General features: G+C 40.0%; 1 protein-coding gene across 1 annotated transcript in view; it reads left to right on the forward strand.

Moving 5' to 3' along the window:
• LOC108550797 (uncharacterized) overlaps positions 1-20,057 on the forward strand; it is a 62,487-nt gene that overhangs the window by 781 nt on the left and 41,649 nt on the right. Inside the window, exon 2 of the mRNA XM_017904663.1 lies at positions 13,858-13,943. Coding sequence (XP_017760152.1) covers positions 13,861-13,943 — 83 coding nt within the window. The 5' untranslated portion in view covers positions 13,858-13,860. The remainder of the gene's footprint in view (positions 1-13,857; positions 13,944-20,057) is intronic.

Consider the following 20,057-nt stretch of genomic DNA (forward strand, 5'->3'; position numbering starts at 1 on the left):
ACTTCCGGTCGAGATGCTGTAGTCCTTCGATGGGTCGTGGGCACGAAATTTTTGCTTTCTAGGGAAAAGAGGCTCTGATTGTGGCGTACTGACGAGGTGATGTTCATTCGGTAAGTCAGTGTAGAATTTGTATAGCGTAGGTAATAATGTAGTGGGAAGCATTTTAAAATTTATATGGTGTTTCATAAATGTAGAGCGTTGGTAACAGAAATTCCATATATAAAATAGTTTTATTACAGTTCATTCCATAGTTTGGTATTATTGTTATTTATGGGGAGAAAGTATTAGTAATTTTCTTGTTGGACTGTAGGTAGATTATAATAATTTTTAGGATTGGTGAGTGATAAAAATTGAATGGTAAAACGAGTGAAAGATATTTTAGTAAAATTGTAAATATGTATATATAATTTATATTACCTGGTATATAACTTTGCTGTAATTTTTCTTCTACCATCCAGTGTTCCTATTGTTCACAGTACTGTTTACAGAAAATAGATCTCTTTAAAATTATTCTTTTACCTCTTTACTTTTTAATTACTCGGATGAGCTTGCATAATGTAAATTTCATTATCTTTTCGGATTATCTAGTTCTAGGTATCTTTTAACAAAATCTTGACAATCACAAGGCAAGGAATAATAATAATTTTCATTACAAATTTCTCTATTTTTTTTATTATTCTTTTAAACTTCAATTGGAGACGTGCCTTTCTGTTATCACTAATAAAATATATAATATGTATATAAATAATAGATATCTACTGTTGCCTACACAACTATAATATATTTATTATCTTTTCTATGCTAAGTAATTTTATTATTTCATGATTGCAATTGGATTTTTTATTTTTATTGCAAATCCAATAATTATTCATTACAGAAACTTTGATCAATTGAAAGCCAATATAGTCAGTATATATAATCCAACAAAAATATGGTTATTGAGTTAGAACTATACCACATAGCTACAATACAGTTACTATAATATAACAATATAACAATACAGTTATTATAATCCAAAATAAAAATATAGTTAATATAGTTACACAGCTTGGTCTAATAGAAAAGAGCTTATTAGCGAACTTACACAGCAGAAACGATTTAAAAGGCCACTTTTCACCGCGACACCCCACAAGGCGCCTTTAAACACGAAACAAGACCAAACCCAACATTCGATCGCTCGTCCCATCAATCCTGCTCCCAATCACCAAAACCCGCGGCCATCGCGGGAAAAAACCCAGGCACGTCAAATCGGTGGGGCTCGTTTCTCAAGTGACTTAGAAGTTTCGCGTGGGGATCGGTTAGTACCCCGAACCGGTCGGCCGGAGCGTGCGTAACGCGAATGAAATTGCCGCGGTGCCCGTGTGGCGCGTCGGTCGTTTCCCGGCGGTGGCGTGATTACGTGGAAATCAGAAGCGGCGACGTCGTCGTTCCGCGATTCGCGCTCGTCAGGACGCCCAGGCCTCGATACTTTGCTTCTTTATTCGCGCGGCTAACGGCTCCGGGGTAACGAGTTTCGCACGATCGACCGATGATTTCTGCTCGGGGAGGAATCGCGCCGTGGCAATCAGACTCGTCGTTCTCGATTTTTCCGAGCACACCGAGTTTTCCTCTCCGCGGGGAGACTGCAATCGAACGGAATCGAGGGTACCGTTCGACGCCATTTTTAGGACAATTCGACGCCGACGACGAAGGGGCGGGGAAGGCTAGGGACGGACTGGATAATTGGCAGAGGAGACGGTGGATTAACAGTGGCCACGGTGGATTAAGGTTGGGACGTAGATTTGTTACCAGACGGGATTTGCCTGCTGCGATGTGTATTATTCGAAGCTGTTAGGAAATCGTGTTTGGGAGCGATCATGGCTAATGAATCGCGTAATTGAGGCATAAGAAGCGGATTGCCGTGCGATAAGATTCACCAACTTGTCTAATTTGCGTCGAAGCTTTTAATTGGGATGTTTATGGATAGGTGTAACGAGATTATAATAGACCTTGTCTATCGAACTCGTATATTTTCTGCATAGTGATCAATCAATACCTCTGCTGGGTAATTAATTTCCATACAATTTTAAACCAAAAGCAAAAGTAACTTGTAAATATTCATTGTACATTTTTTACAAAACATTTTTACCTGTGATACGAATTATTTTTTGCTCGAACAGTTTAGCAATGATGAGAAATTCCACTTCCTGTAAAGAGATTCAGTTGAGCGGATTTGAGTGCTACTTATAAGAGTTAGATTAATGTTTCTGTGTACTTGAATTTGGGTTGATTTTAACCCATTTGCATCATGGTTGTGTTCAGGCATCAGCGACGTTTAACTGACGACTAGCCCGTATCACCACGCGCGTATCAGCACCTACTCATAATGGCAGTTGAAAGGGTTTTCACAACAGAAGTAAAACTTGTTAAGAATATAATGAACCGATGTAGACGAGATGCTCACAAAAGGGATCAAACGTGATCTGTGGCATACGAGGAATATTCAGCAACTGGTAATGGAGAAAGTCAGCCCGCGGATTATTCCGCGCTCGGTGATAGGCGACAGTCGTGGCTCGCGGAATATTCCGCGCTTGGATGCAAATGGGTTAAGTTATACATTCTACAAGATTGTAGAAATAAAAATCCGAATCATAAATTCAAAAGCTGGTGTAAAATAACTGTGACCTGTGAATGGCTCAACTATCAGTCATGGTTGTACAGTGATGATATCAGGGGGAATTATGTCCCTATCATTGAATAACATACATAGTGCTATATGCAGTAGATAATTTTGATCAAGAAGAAAGGAAATTAAAGTACCCGTACAAAGTTCTTAAGCTCTAGTTAAAGGCATTCCCTTTTTCAAAGTACTCGGGAACCTTTGGAACCCATCTAGTCGGTCTGAAACCTGCTTGCAATATACACTTCATCCCATCTCTAGCAACGGTTACCGGACTCAGGTCCGGGGGATTGGCATTGGTAGCAGACGCGGTTTTATTTACGACTAGAACCGCTGACTGCTCCGGGTTCGCTCCTCCTTGACCCTCTCTTCCTCTGATTCGCGCGGGGGTTAGGACGATCCTATCTCTGCGGACGTGGCCGCGGATCATTCCCTCGCGGACTGGCTGCACTATAAAAGATCGTCCTATGGTTGTATATTACTCACGCCACCGTGTTTTCACTTGGCGCTGCGATCGCCGCCGATATCATAACTCCTTGTCGTACCGTCGTTCAACCAGCAAATCCGCTCGACGACCAGGCCTCCGCCTAGCAGCGATAGCAATCCCGATACCACCGGCAGCCCTGTAACGCGAGGACGAATATCGCGATTAGATTAAATTTTCATCGTGCCCGAGCCTCGCGCGTCTTTCCTCGCTAAATATTAAAATTCGCGTGTGCCTGCTTATTCCAACGATCCTGCTTTTGTTTTAATACCTGTGCACGATGATTTAGAGACGGATGGACGGTAATACCGGATTCCTGAATTCCATATTCATCTTCTTGATTTATCGTTTGTGATTCGTCTTTGGAGCCCAGTCGGATGATAGTTAAGGAGACACTTATGGGTTTCTAGCTGAAGGGATCGAGAACACGAGATGGTACAGAGTTAGGAGCTTCTCTAAGTGAGAAAATTAAGAATACTTTACTCAGAGAAGACGCTATGACATCAGTTCTGTGACTTCGGTAATTTGGATTTTAATTTTGTAATTTTTAAACCGGGGTGGATAGTCTGAATGCGAGGACATGTCAGGGAGCAGTCTGGGCATTGGTACGCGAAGGTTATCAGCAGCCTCGATGACGAGTTGACTCGTCTTTTACGTAGTTACCAGGTCCGGGTCTCTGGTCTAGCCTGGACAGCGAGCACACGACTAGCCGATAATCCGTGACGGCGCGATTATTCCCGGCGAGACACCGAAATAGATGGTTTACAGCCTCCCTTAAATACGTCAACGTTTACGCGCGAATTCCCGAAAGTAAATCGACGAAGAATGTTTTTGCAACGACGCAGGCCGTCGCGAGGCGAAGCCAACTCAAACGCCGAAGGCGGTCTACCCAAATCGCCTGGTTATTATTAATAACGCGAACACTGCCTTTGTTTACTGTGTCGCGGTATTTTACACGCGTCCCTCGATCAAGCAGCTCCGATGTTGACTCTTTAACTCAGGGGGTTCAAAGTTTTGCAAGTGTCGCGGACTTAATTGCTCGTGTGATCTGTGCATACATACTTGGACAAATGGGCTGGGTCGGTTTCAGATCTACTTGAAGTGTTCACTTGTTAAAGTCAAATTGGTCAATACCTGCCTTTACTAGTTAGGCCTTTACTAATCATAGTCTTCCCAAAGAGCATGAGATCTCAAATTCTATATCCTTAGAATCTATCACTTTCTACCACTTGAAATGCACACTGTAGGCAACTCGATAGAAATTGGAGTAAAAATCGTCCCAGGCTACCATAAGTCTTCAGGATCTTTAGAGATGAGAGGTTTTGGTCTTTTGACTCGACACTACGAGTCTGAGATTTGTAACTCCGTATTTGGACTAATAGCAAGGATCAGAGTCTAAGTATTAGTTGCAACCTAGGTTCTACGATTCAGTTTCTGTGTCCTAAACCTCCAAAGTGTTAGATCCTATGACATCGGTATCCATACTCCAAGATCCATGGTTGCATAACGTAACATTGACCTATGATGGAGTTTGAAATAAAAAGTAAATACCATGAATAGTCTAGGGATCCAACGCATGTTTCACCCTCTTCACCCAGTCTCTAATTCTCATCTAAGAAAGGAGAAAGATCATTCCCACTGAGCTCAGAATCCAAGTTCCAGTCCAAGTCCTCACGCGTGAACTGACTGCCTGAAGCGAAACCACCCGTAAAACGGGAACCACCTTGGCGATTGGCGCGATCTCGGGGCTACGGACATGTCTCAGGCCAGGCCTCGGCAGTGGGTGCAAGTCACCCCGCGATCATTCGGCGCAGCGTTCCACCGGCGTTCGTAGTGACATCACAAAAAATCACGGTGCCGTTTTCTGGCCGGATATCTTTCAATTACCCGTTAATATGATAGGCGGCGGGCGTAGTTGCAAGTCACCGGCACGTCGTTGCCCGCAGCACGCAGCCCGGCCGCCATGTGATTAATCGACGTCAACCACAGGCCCCGGCGCGCAACCTCCGCGGGGAGAATCGTCCGACGCGTTGACACGTCGATCCGTGGATTTGCGCCGCCATGCGGGGCCAACCCTCGAATCCAAACGTCACTTGCGAATCGAACGGTAGCTGGCGCGCCGTTGTTTCCTTCGATCCGTGATGCTTCGAGGAGTTTGCTAGGGGTCGGGACGCTGATTGATAAGCTTCCGATTTCTGTCCATTTTCACGCGGCTCTACCGCTCGAGTGGCCTTTAACCCTTTGCTCTCGAGGACTGACTCCCAGGCACCGTTTGTTTTAATACTTTGAAAATTTGGTAACGAATGTAAGGTAGAAACTAGATTAGAAATACACGCGAAATATTGAAATGAAGTGTTGCTTTCCTACTTTTATTTTAGCATAAAGGGTATCACCGAGCTTAGAAAAATATCAGAAAAGCTTCCAGTTGTTATATTTTTATAGTGAAAAAATCTGCCAGTGCCGAGGACTAACCCTTTAGCACACCTAATTCCTTCCCCAATTTTGTTTTTTTTTTCTGCGTAATAACTCTATCATTTTAGATGTTTAAATGTGCTTCAAAGGATAGCAGGTTTAAATAAATTTTGGTGATGTATTTAGGACTGTCAAGTGTTACTTCAAAGTTTTAGGGGTGTCTATGAATGAAATTGACGATGTGTCATAGTTAACCTATTATACCACAGTATAATAAATTTGACTCATTGCGAGTTCCTTATGTAGACTTCAAAATTTGTATAAATCTTAAAATTGAGTAATTTTAGAATACACAGTTTCTCATATTTAAATTATAGTCTAATAATCGTATTTGAAATTATTGAGATATTTTGAAAGCTTTATAGAAGGATGATTATCTTGAAAATTTGTTGGTTAGTTCTTTTAAAATTGAAAAGCTGTTTTAGGTTGCATGGGTATCTTAAGAGTGAAGTAGGGGTATGAAAATGGATTTGTTATTCAATAGTATACGTGTGTAAGTTAATTTGGAGGTTTAATTCCTGAATTTATTGACGTATGTCAAAATTTTCTCTCATATAGTGGGTTTTCAGAAAGTAAGCCCAGAAATGAGTTTGGTAATCGATATCATCACACGAGTATGGCTGATGTATTATGTTCTTCTGCAAGCTCCAAAATCAACACTCTGAGCTATATGTAGCATATGTTGTTTATGTATCTAAGCATAATCACTTCGCAGTAAATAATAGTGATTCAAAAATACTTCATTCAACGTGATGATTTGTGATGAACTATTTTTGCGAAAAGGTGTATCTCTCTACAGACCAATTTTCGAATAATCATCAAAACTATACTCCTATTTATAAAAATATTTTCTTTTTTAAAAAAATATCAGTTGAACTAATTTTTATATTAAAGTTTCAGAAATATATATATAATACGATTCAAAAATAGAGTTGAAGAATAATGGGTTTAAATACAGATTCATTTTAGTTACTACAGTATATAGGTACAGTGTTTAATAATCTACATATGATCATCAGTGACTAATATTTATAGTCTTGGCAATTTCTATGCTGTCAAACCACTGACCATGAAATTAGTTTTGGAAATCTCAGTTTAGTTTTAATTATTTCAACGATCTTTCTAGTACCAGCTACTTCTGTACTGCTCCAACCTCCTCTCTAACAGAGTGTACATAGCATTAGCTAGATCGTTTAACACTTTACCGAAGAAACAATGAATGAACTTCATTTTCCTGTGTATGGTAACGCCGGAGTTTAAATAACGTTACGTGTTCACGGGATGCTATGAGTAATAAACGTACAGATTAAATTAATTGTTTCAATGTTGTTCGGACGATCGAGCATGAAATCGCGCGCGTTGGTGTGCACAGCGAAAGTTGAAAACGCGTTCAGGCGGTAAATTGTAGTTTCAATATACCGTTTTAGCAAGCAATTCGCGTTATAATTCCCGCCCTTTTTTGTTCCATTCTCTAACCATGTCGAATTAGTCAGTCTAATTAAGCAAACATACAATTGATATTTTTTATCCCGACACCACGTTTCACCTGAGTTTGTCTATGGCAATCCTTGCGAAATAATTTCCAGCAACAGCTGAAGTCTCGTGCACGAAGTCACTTTTTGAAATTCAGATTTTCAAGTGTATTCGTGCGTCAGGTAACGTGTAATTATTTGCAACAAGGTCGGTTAAGAAACGAATTAATCGTGGTTCACGCAATCACTGAAAACGAGGTACCCAAGCTATTGGCTGAGTTCTCTGATCGTGTCGCAATCAGCATGGTCAATAACAACAGCAATAACAGTAACAATGACTTCATAACACGATTAGGTACACATGAATGCACATTTTAATTCGTGTGACACGTTTAGATTTGTCTTACAAACCTAAAATTACATACGTGTGGTTAGAGACCTAGAGTTCTGAAACCTAACCTATCCCAAGCAGCAACAGCAGCAATAACAGTTACAATAACTTCATGACGCGATTAGATATATATATATATATATAGACACACATTTGAATCAGTATATCACATTTAGATTTGTTTAATAAATAATAATAAACATTTGTTGAATCCACGTGATGAGGAACATAACCTAACTTCAGCAACAGTAGTAGTCACAGTAAAAATTGTATAGCAATATTGTATAGCAAAACACAATTTAAATTATACAACATTTGGTCAAGCAATTTAAAGACAGGTCTAAATCCTAATTTTCCATATATAACTGTGAATATAGGAATATAGGGATATTGGTATTCAGCATGCAATCTAGTAATATTTTTGTAAAGAGGCGCGCAAAAATATTTAAAAAATCCTTTTATACAGTATTTAAAGTGTAGTTAGGCTGACATATATAATGAACAATTGCATAAGAGGAACACTTAGATTGGTCAAAGCGATGATAGCTTCCTATCCTAGGTAGCCATGCAAGTTCACGTGAACGCGCGCGAACGACGAGAAGAAGCGGCCTGCTAAATGCCCCGACTAATTCGACGGAAGCACGAAAACAACGGGGCTTTTTCCCCAGCTAGTGACACCACGAGCCGGTGTCGTTTCCCATGATTCCTCGAGGGTGGCGGAGAACGATTTATGGAGGGACAGTGGTGTCGCTGTCGAGGAGCATCGAGGGGTTCTTTAACTCCTACCTGAGCCAAAAGCATGGGTAGATAAGGGAGGAGGAAGATCGGGCTTCTTGCTTCTTGTTGAAAGAGATAAGAAAGGATGTCGATCATGAAATTGTGTCGAAGCAGTAAAAAAAGTCCTTTTTTCGTGATATTATTTAGTACTTAAATGATTTCAATTGTTCAATATCGATTAAATCATTCGGATCTTATTAAATAGTTATTAAATATTTAGTAACTCGTTGACAATAATAATATTTACTTCATTTTAGTAAATGCAAAATTATTAATATTTCAATTTATACTTCATACGTAATAATTAAGTAGTTACCAATTACTTAATATAGAATTCTATTAAAGGAAAAATTTTTAACTAACACTCTGAAGTGTTGTTAAATACCTTCAATTATATTTGAAATTAATTAATTTAGATAATCAAATGCAAGAACACAAATGTTTCACATATTATAGCATTGATTACTCGAATCGGGTATTGGTATATCAAAAATTCCAGTCGAAATGTCTATCTAATAGAAACACGTTCAATAATCTATATAGGGTGTCCCAGCAGTGACAGTACAACCAGGAAGAGGGTGATTCTACATAAAAAAACGAATCGAAAATGAAGAATAAAACTTTTTCATTCGAAGCTTAGTTATGGAGAAAATCGACTTTGAATGTCCACCGCGCGCGCTGCTATACTGTTGCGCCATCTGTCAAACTTAAGTGCGCGTGTTCTCATGAATATTCAAAGTCGATTTTTTCGAGAACGAAGCTTCAAATAAAAAAATTTCATTCTTCATTTTCGATTCGTTTTTTCACGTAGAATCACACCTTACCGTTTGTACTACCGTTACTTGGACACCCTGTATGTAATGATCGTATACATTGTTCGCAAGTGTCATTGGATCGTTGCACTTCCATCTTCATCAAATTCGTTCACGGTATATATCAATCAATTTTCTAGTTTCCTTCTCGCCGACATTCGGCTCTTCTCGATTACTTCCGTCCCGGTTCGGGGTCGTAGGGTGGGGGCACGAGTGGATGACGATTCCGTGGAAGTTTCCGCGGTGTACTGGTCGAAATCGTTTTCTCGTTAACGCGCGGAAGAACGCAATAACTCGGTTCTCATCTCTCCACGCAGCCGGCCACTTGCGAGAATTAATCGTCACTCGTGACGAACGTTCCGATCGTAATCGAATTCCCGATGATCGAGCGTCCCGGCTTTGATTAAACCCACCGTCCCCAAAAAACTCTGAGTAATTATCGTTTCGCGTACGTTGTTCCCTTGTACAGAAACCCAATACGCTTATTACATCGCGCGATGGACAGAATGAAAAGGTCTTTAATAGCGCTGGTTCCTGGTGCTCTCCGCCATTCGGAGTTTCATTCTCGCCCATGACTTTGGCAAAAATATTGCTCATCTATATTCTTCGTATAATCTAATTACGAAATAGATAACCTCAAAATTCTTACAATCCCACTGTTTACATGGAAAAAATTAATAATAATATTTAATTTCGAAATTGAAAATTTTCAGAAATTTTATATTCTCAAAAATTGTTCGTCAATTTCATTTCAGACGAGTCTTTGCACTATTTCTCATTCCAAATATTCTAAATCCTAATTTTCTCGCATGCACGAAATATTCTGAATTATTTCAACACGGTGTAAATAGCCTCTTAAATGCTAAAATCAAAGGATTCTCGTAAGGCGATTGAAAATATCCAAATACAGGAAGGCTGTTGGAGCAACAATAACGCAAATACTTTGGAAACTAGTTCAAAGAAGCGAAGGAGCCGTAACATATTTCAGAAGATGGCCGCACCTCACAGGGAACCCACGCAGAGTCCAACTTCTGCAAACAAGCAGGCTGTTTTGAAACAGGAACTTCGGGAGTCGGCGATAACGTGTCGCAAGACCCGTGCAGAGGTTCGTACACGTGTTTAAATCGGTATTAAGTGCATCGGCGGCGGAACAGTGCCAAGAGGCGAAGTCAAACAGACGTTTATCTAATGTGTAATGGCATAATTTGCGAAGGGGCTTAATCACATCAGTGTTACTTGGCCGTCCAGCAGAGTGGAATAAGCTGATCGTGTCTCAGACTTCCCTCTGCCTTGGCTCTTGCTTGCTCACCACTCGTCCGCGCCACCAAATTGCATTACACCGGAAAATTATTAGGGGCCCCTGAACCGTGATTAATCCCTCCACTTACGATTTTAAACAGCAGTCGACACACGCGTATTTTAATAATCCCCGGAAACAATATTTCCAACTATTTCACATTATCCACAACTTGCACATTTCAAGTTCAAAATCGACATAAGATTTTAAATTTTTTAATTTTTAGTTTCCATCATTAGCATTGCAAAAATTTCAATTATCAAGTGAAGTAACATTTTCACATTTTCGTTTCACTTCGTTGTAAAATTAAGAATTCTTGGTAGGAATAATATTTCACAAATTTGAAATTGTAAAATTTCAAATTTCTAAATTATTGGGTTTGATTATTACATTTTAAATATTAAATTATATACTAAATTTCAAAATTAAAAATCCCTTATACGAATAATATTTTGTTCACACATTTAAATTGGATATATGAAACTTTGAATTTTTCATTGTTGAGTTTTTAAAGTGGAAGCTACAATTTTCGTACCATTTTCATGGAGATAATTTCCATTAAAATATTCCTTGCCTTCATACACATATGCCTGGCTCTCCGACTTCCCCTTCCAAGCCCCAAAGAACTTCACTGATAACCGAAACGTCACCCGGCAAAGAAACTCGGTCATTTAAATTTAGTCAAATCGGGGCACCATTGCATGTTCCTCCTCCAGCCTCCTGACATCACGTATGAATCTTCTTTTATCCCCAGCACGTTCGCTATTCGGTAAACAAATTGTTCTCCAAACGCGTTGGAGCAAAAGCCTGGTTCCCCGAACGATCGTTCGCTGCGGTGGCGCGAGCGTCCCCTTGGTGTCGTGCCTATAAACAAGTCGTCGTTGGAGCGTGGAAATAACGCCAGCTGTTGGCAGCGTGCCTCTGTTGACATAACTTTGACAAAGTCGTTGACAAAGTCTCGGTAGCGGCGGTTTTTACGATCCCTCTGGCCCATTAAGGCCCGATAAATCTGCCCGCCGGGTCGTCGAGCACTATTTTCATCCGGCGTGAAAACATCGCGCTACCCCCTCCACTGCGGCGTTCGGCTGCCGCGTGGTCCGGTTCCAACGGCGCTGTTTGTCAACCCGGTGGCCACCGCGAGCAAACAAACGTTCCGCGCCACCCGTTAGCGACACACGACCGTACCCAGGCAGCACGCGCCTTCTATGCGACGATTATTAATAGCCCTGCTCCGGCCGACTCTTTCCTACGGCCCCAGGGATGGATGCATCGGGCAGAGATATCATCTCGGCCGGCTGCCCGGAGGGAAAAATTTTCGGGGTGCCGGGTTTCAAGCGATCCTTGTCGCGAGGCTGCTAGCCTGTTAGGCTGCTAGGCTGCTGGCCGCGGCTCATCGGAATTTCGTCGGGCAGAGGAATGTTGTGATGGGTTTGGATCTCTCGTTACTCCATGAGTGATCTCATTTGGAGCCAGTTCTGGGTGTTGAAGCACGTTTCGTTTTTATGGTAAAGGTAGTGTCTGACGTGTTGAGGTCTGTTGAAGAATTAGGTTAGGTCACTTGCAGACGGTTATAGACTCGTGATTCTTTTTGATGATTTCCGTTTCTGTAGTTTGACAATATTATATATCGTTAGTCTTTTCCTGAAATATTTTATTTTCATAGAAAAGCTAGCGTTTGACGTGTTAAGGAGCCTCATGTGCAATAGAGCCTGATTAGGTTAGTTGATGTTCCTTTTACGATATAGTTATGTGTCGAATATTTTCGATAATTTTTTATTACTTTTATGTTATTACGCGTTATTGTATTTTTGTTATTTTTAGGCACGTGATCACAAAATAGGAATATAATTCACAGGACACGTTTGTTGACGAGGCTTCGGATTTATGTAACTGAAATTTGATTTTTCTGCTTTTAAAAAAAATAAATGAATATTTTTCTGTTCTCTATGGATGTAAATTTTTGCATACACAAGTGGAATTTGAGGTTAAGTGCAATGACTGCATCTTCGCGGATTTGCATATTGATATAATAGGAGATGATAATTGTAAGTAAAATTATTAAAATATTTGGACGATTAGTTGAGAAAATATTTTGGTGCAGGGTGACGAGAAATGGTATTCGTCGGTGGGTTAACGCCTCGGAAGTTAGAGGCCCGTGTGCTTAGGCGCCGAGCCATAAGTATGTCGCGACGAAAAATGGGTCTCGCTCGTACATCACGCGGAAGTGGATGACGAGTGTTCGGCTTTCCGAAACCATATGCTATATCATTGCTCTAAAATAAAGCGAAAACCGTGTAGCTCGCCTTCTACCCTCGTTCCTTCGAGATAATTTATGAGCCGACCGGCGACGCGACTTGCCAAACATCATGTGGGACACGAAAAATTATGTCGAACATGCTTTCTCCTGAATACTCGTCGGTAGAATAACAGTAAAGTCCTACGCGTCTCGGTGTATTATCGGTTAATTTACTGTCTGTCCTTCCACTCGATCAAAGAAAATGTTCCACGAGTCATTTTTAATTATAGTACTCGACAAACTGGAATTATAACGATCGTCGATAAATTAAACTAATTCGATGAGCTGGATTGATAATTCATTACCGGTTCTGTATGGGAAATTAGTAAAATCATATTTTTAATCCACATAACCTTTTCAGGGATACTGGCACATATGTGTACGTTTAGTTTCTTTAAAATTATGATTATTATAAGTGAGAAGAAAATTAGACTCAGTTCTATATAGAGAAGTATTCCCTGTATAGAATTCCATAATAATAAAAGGAAAATCTCGTCGAATATTTACTAAATTAAATTATTTATTAAATATTTATTAAATTGTTGTAAAGGAAATGATATAAAGAAAATTAAATAGATCTTTTTCCACTTTGAAAGATTACATTTCATGTCAATCTGTAATTAATTCCCTGCGGAACTGTATTCGAGTATATTATTGTTGGATATCATATATATTATTGTTTGTATTTCCCGCTGTATAAGTGTTCCGCCATCTTGTATCGGACGGTGGTCACGTGACGTCGCGTCAGGTCCAGTCGCCTATAGTCGGTCTCCATTTGATAACAAGAGCATTGTCCTAGCATTGTTATGTTAAGGTAATTCTAACGTAAGAAATATACATTAATAAATAATACATTAAAAAATATAAAAGCACTAAGTTTATTAACAATTATTAATTAAATTAAAAATTATATTTTACACTAGAAGATAGCAGACATGGATAATAATAATTTTAATAATACCATGAAGACAGGTACACATATCAATTATAATTCTATCTCGAAACGAGTCAAAATTAATTCTTTTAAAAGCAAATGTATATATATTTTTAACCATTGCGAGAAGAAAAATTTCGAGACTAGTCATTTGGACTGAATTCCATTCCCAAATTAATTTCTTCCCCCTCCACCTTTTTCCCAAAATTATGAAAACGTGACAGTGGTCCTAATATCGGATTGAATTTCATTTCTGTTCGCAGACGATGCCAGACGACCTTCAGACTTGCAACCCCATAGTGTGCTCGCCAAGGAGGCTCGCGAAGAAGATCGAGAGCTGCATCTTGAGGTAAGAGAGGGTATGTGTTTTCCGAGTGAAAGAAACCACGAGACCGATCGAGTCGAACGGGTTCTCTGGTTTCTCGAGAAAAAGGGTTGAAGGGTCGAGGATCGTTGACCATACCCGCAGCCTAAAGGCATTCGTTGATTACCGAGCGAGGAGGGATTTTAATTAGCGGCGTTTGCTCATCGCAAACACCGGCCAATCTGGCTCTCATCGCGAACGCGTTCGTCTATCCGCTGTACACCAGCGCGAATTCAAAGTAAAAATTACTGCTGTACGCTTTGACTGTTCGCCATTGGGTCAACATCGAGTTTGCTCTAGGAGTCGACCCGCTTTGCGAACCAGCGAGCACAGGATTCTCGATATTTCACGGTGGACGTTTGGGACCTGCTTGTTTGGAAAGTTCCAGTACTTTTATGCCACGCTAGTGAGCAAGAGTCGAATTTTGGGCAAATTTGTAATTAGGTTTGTTTTCACTCGAAGTGGAACCTCTATCTAGCGAGAATTAAATTCTCTGCACTGTGAGAATTTTTTGATATCGAGTAACTTGAGGAGATTTTCTGGGGGCAAAAATTTATTTCTTGGAAAAGAAAATAGCAAATATGAATTATAGTACTCTTTCTTTGTTAATGAAAATGAATTGAAATTACAAATTTGAGGTTATTAATGGCTCCTGGGGACATTAGAAGAGGCCAAAGGCTAAAGTGGTTAATCGGACATTGCCTTTTTCAGTGTAATAATATTTTTGGTGATAATTAGTGCTGCTGTTTACGATCGTTAATATCTGTTTTGGAATAGTCATTCTATCACTTCTACAAGTGGGGATTCCTCTCATTTGATGCATGAAACCCTTCAACACTCCGATCTATCAAATTATAGCAGCTGGAAATGAGATAGTGTATCGTAAACTCTATGGAAGGCTGTTGAAATTCTATTGTAATTTCGAAAATCGAAATCTGCAATCTATGAAATTTTCAGTGTTAATATATATTTGCAACAAACCTCGGCTATTCCTTACTAATATCAAAATTGACGATATTCAGTTGAATCTCTAGGGGTCTTAATAGTGTGCTTTTAATGAAAAACGGTGTATAAAATATCAACACACAAACGTCTTTAAAAATTTGGGATTCTAAGAGCTTTTATTAGATAGTTATTATTAATAATAATAAACAGTGGCGTAGACGCAGGATCATTGTTAATTATTTCAGAAGAGAGACTTCATTTATTACTGTGTCAGTATGTGCAGTCAGCAACCTAAAAGTAGAGATTTCAAAAGGGTCCAAATGGATGGAGAATATGACATGTTTCTGTGACATCGTGTTAACCATTTCCTCGTCTCTACATCGCGGAATTCTAAATAGGTGTCGCGACAGAGGGCTGTAATTTATAACAGAACTCTATTATTTTGTAGCCTTTGAGCGACAAACAATTTGTATAGTAAAAATACACTAATTCTGGTCGTCAATAATGAGTCCCTATTCAGGTAAATTGATGCAATCACGAGAAAAGATAAAAGCTTAAGAAAATTGGAAATTTTGAGAATTGAGAAAAAGACAAAATCAGTAAATTTTTTAAAGATTTCTCTCCACTATTGTCATTATAATAGTTAAAAGAGGAACTAGACTAAATCCAAAAATTATTCGAATATTGTGTTCTTGAAGGTGGAACATTCGTTATGTTCATTAGCCAAGATCAATCGTTTCAGAACTATATTCTTCCAATAATAATAAAAATACAAGAATTTCAAACCAATAATTTTAACACAGTGTCAACCATAAGGATCAAGAAAGAAGTATACAAAAGTTTCAGTACATAAAACATACAAAATCACACGGAACCCAAAATTAGTTCATTATTCTTCCAATAATAACAAAAATACAAAAAATTCAAACCAATAATTTTAACACAGTGTCATCCATCATCAATAAGGATCAATAAATAAGAAATATACAAAAGTTTCAGTTCTCAAAACATAAAAATCACACAGAACCCAAAATTACTTCATCATGTATCAAAAATTTCACAGTCTAGGAGTTTCCAGAATCTCCAAATTGATATTCGACTTACCCCTACTTTGCATACACTAGATATCACCTAATATACCATCAGGAGTCCACCAAGAGTCGCCATTTTTAACCCCTTATTAGTGTCATTTTTAACATTATCCATTCTAACATTATTTTTAACATCAACTATTTTTAACCCCCCTTGAAAAATTTCTTACATTTTTCTGAGCCTAGTGGCACCATTTACCCCAAAATAAAATGAAATAAGAACCCCCCGCGAATTTCGTTCCATATACAGTTACTTTTAATGTAACTATAGCCTAGTGTTCGTTAATCAAGCTTCAAGGTATCAAAACAAAGGGTTAAAAGAGGCAGAATAAAGTGCAGGGTCGTTCAATCATCCCATCGGATCGCGACTCGGCTGCACGGAGGGGTGCAAGAACCCTTTGACATCGCGAGGCTCATTACGATCGAATTCCTCGGCTGGCGCGAACCACGAGACAGGATGCGAACGCTGAGCAGAAACGGATGGGACGGGGGTAGAAAAAGTGTCCATCGGCGGTATTTCTGGCGCGTTAGGGGCCCGGTGTCGGTCGCGTCACACGCGCCTGACAAATGAGACGTTGTCGTACGTTTGTTCAAATTACTGCCGGCATTCCGCGTGCACGCTCCTCGCCCGACCACTCAACGAGCTTTTGAAATATTACCCTCGTCACCTCGAACCGTTTCCTGGCCCTCGAAAAACCGCCACGGCGATCGCCTAACGGTCGATCCTACGGCGGTTTTTGCCACGATACAATGTAGTGCCGGCATCGCGAGTCGCGCGTTCGCGGCTCAGCCGGTTCTTGCCAGCGCGCGACGCGCCATGGAACACGCTTCTTGCACGGGATACTCGCGATTCGTTCGCGTTTGCGATTTGACACGAGCGTGAAGCGTGACCGGCTCGTTCTTTTGCTTCTATCCGCTGCTTGCAACGGGCATGGCGTGTGTAATAAGGGGATCGTGGTGTGCAGGGTAAGTCATCTAGGATTGGAACGTGAAATATTCCCGATGGCTTTAATGCCACGGCGTGATGCTTCGAGGAAGAGTCGGATGCGAGGGTTGGGTCGCCGTGCTCGCTTTTTGCTCCATTCTACGTGTTGCCGAGGTTCCATGCAGGTGGAAGGATGAGACGAAGGTAGGTCGAGTAGTTGCTTCCCACCATCTGTGTTTTGAATCTTACGTTTTTGCGACTTAAACTCCAAGGGGCTCATAGATTTCGACGTTTCTGCAGTACGAATTCGTAAAAGTTTCACTACACGTTTCATTACACTGTATTCGTCTTAATTTATTCAAGTATAAACTATTTAAAGTCACACATGAGCCATGGAGACAAAGAAGTTTGTAACTCTCGAAGGAAAAGATTTGCAAATTTGGTTATAAATTATACTTCTGTGAGGACACGTGTACTGACGAACTGTTTGGTAAACATTTTTGAACTCGACTTAAACTCTCGCGGCGACACGTAGGTAGAGGAAGCGTCCGGCGTGCCCTTGGCGCGCGAACTCGGTCACGCCGCCAAGCGGCGAACGAAGGAACCGCGCGTCTCGCGCCAAAAAACCGTATAATCAAAAATTACATCTCGATTCGAGATAATCTGCACATAAAACGCGAGACTGGAAGGAAGCCGCGGAACGGGTCGGTTAAAGGGAGCCCGTGGAATAATTCCTGTGCCGTGACGGGACGCGTACAGATTACACCGTGACGCGATGTCAAGAGTCATCTCGTGATGGTCGTGTTTCTTGTCGGCGACAAGTAATCCGGAATCAATTACTAGCTCTGGCAGCCCTAAGGAACTGCCACGGTCACGGAGGAAGGGGGCAGGGAAGGGACAGCCGGAGGGACGCGACGACCTTTTTAGAGGCGGAGGATCATTAATCACCCGCTTTTTAGCTCGAAATTCCCTCGCGCCTAGTTTACAAAACGAGGGGTCGTCGAAATCGCCCCGTCACCCACGACAAGGGTGATGGTTTTTTGTACTTTCACCGACGACCCGCCTTCCACGTCGGATCGCTGCCTCCTTCACGTGCGATTACTTCAGGTAATCTCGCTTGTCTCACGCGATCGACTCGTTCTCCATTACCGTCGAGGATGCGGACGTTTGTTAGGCGGTCGGGGCAGATTTGTTAGGTGTTGGTTTAGAGTTAAAAAAAAACCATTTTAACTGCCGCCCCGCTAGGTATAGACGTGTAATTCTTTGATGGTTTACTGAAATGCCCTCTCAGGTGTAATGTTTATTGTCGACCAGCACGAACGCGACGGTTATAAAATTTTACAATTTCGTATTTGCTTCGGTACTTGTAACACGCGAGCAGCAATATTTACCGAACGTATGGCTTATTTTGTTAAATTTACCGCGCCTCTAATGCGGGGTCTTAGAGTAGCGTTTTCTAAGGGAAGCTTCAGCAATGTTCTCACAGTGCCACAGATATTTAACCTTATCAACACTAGCTTTATACACGTCTTTTGTATATCTGTTTCCTAGAATACCACGTATTTCCTTGAAAAGAAAGGATTAGTTTCATTCAAATACAATTACAACATCAACAGATTTAATATAAATTAATAATAGGTTGAACGAGTGTCATGCTATATCAATCATCGGTGACTGACAGTAAAAAATTAAAAAATTCTATTAATAAATTTTAGATAATTTTGTGGTCATGTCAATATGTACGTAAGTATTTCTTCCTTAAGAAATATCTGATATAGCAGGTTAAACAATGCGTGTCACCTAAAATGTCTTGACATGTCATAGTTCGCCATCCACTGAATTGAAGTCAAAAAGAAAGATTAGTTTAATTCAAATACAATTACCACATGAACAAATTTAATTTAAATTAATAATAGGTTGAACGAGTGCTATGCTATATAAGTCACCGGTGATTGATAATAAAAAATTAAAAAATTCCATTAATAAATTTTAAATAATTTCGTGGTCATGTCACAAATGCACCTAAATATTCCTTCCTCAAAAAATATCTAATATAGCAGGTTAAATAATCTGTCTCACCCAAAATGTCTTGACGTGTCATAACTTCGCCATCACTGGAATGGAGTCAAAAAGAAAGATTAGTTTAATTCAAATACAATTACAACATCAACAGATTTAGTATAAATTAATAATAGGTTACACGAGTGTCATGCTATATAAGTCATCGGTGACTGACAGTAAAAAATTAAAAAATTCTATTAACAAATTTTAGATAATTTCGAGGTCCTGTCACAAATACACCTAAATATTCCTTCCTCAAAAAATATCCAATATAGCAGGTTAAATAATCTGTCTCATCCAAAATGTCTTGACATGTCATAACTTCGCCATCACTGGAATGGAGTCAAAAAGAAAGATTAATTTAATTCAAATACAATTACAACATCAACAGATTTAATATAAATTGACAGGTTAATCGACTGTCATGCTATATCTGTCATCGGTGATTGGTAATAAAAATTAAAAAATTCTATTAACAAATTTTAGATAACTTTGTGGTCATGTCACATATGTACCTAAGTATTTCTTCCTCAAAAAATATCTGACATAGCAGGTTAATTAATGCGTTTCACCCAAAATGTCTTGACATGTGACAAGTTCGCCATCACTGTAATGGAGTGAGTCAAGTGTCCCGTGCGTCAATAGGAGCAAACGTGTCAAAGAATTACCATAAACTACGTAATCCCGAGATAGTCGAAGGAAGTGTAATAACCTCCCACTGTGGAACGCGAAAAGGTTCGTTATTAACGTTTCCATGTCGCTGCAAGAATGTTGAAAAATGACATTCTAGGGACCGGATCGGCTGCCGTTCTGAAAATTCCCTAGTAATTGCGCATTACAAGTTCGACGTCTGAAAACACTCGTACGATCTATATTAGATACATGTCCGTAGAGTCCACTGACAGCTATGACATTTACGCTCTCAGAGCTCAATTATGCATGCGAGAAACGCGCAGTCAGCCAGGTCGCTTATGGGAAAATCCGTCGACTTATCTGCCTCGCGTAAACCGCATAATGGAGAGCGTTTTACGTACAGTGTTGATTTAGAAGGTTCTATCCGACATTCGTCGTTTGTCT

This window comes from Eufriesea mexicana, unplaced genomic scaffold (genome assembly GCF_001483705.2).
Source record: "Eufriesea mexicana isolate 0111107269 unplaced genomic scaffold, ASM148370v2 scaffold2977, whole genome shotgun sequence".
Taxonomy (NCBI): domain Eukaryota; kingdom Metazoa; phylum Arthropoda; class Insecta; order Hymenoptera; family Apidae; genus Eufriesea; species Eufriesea mexicana.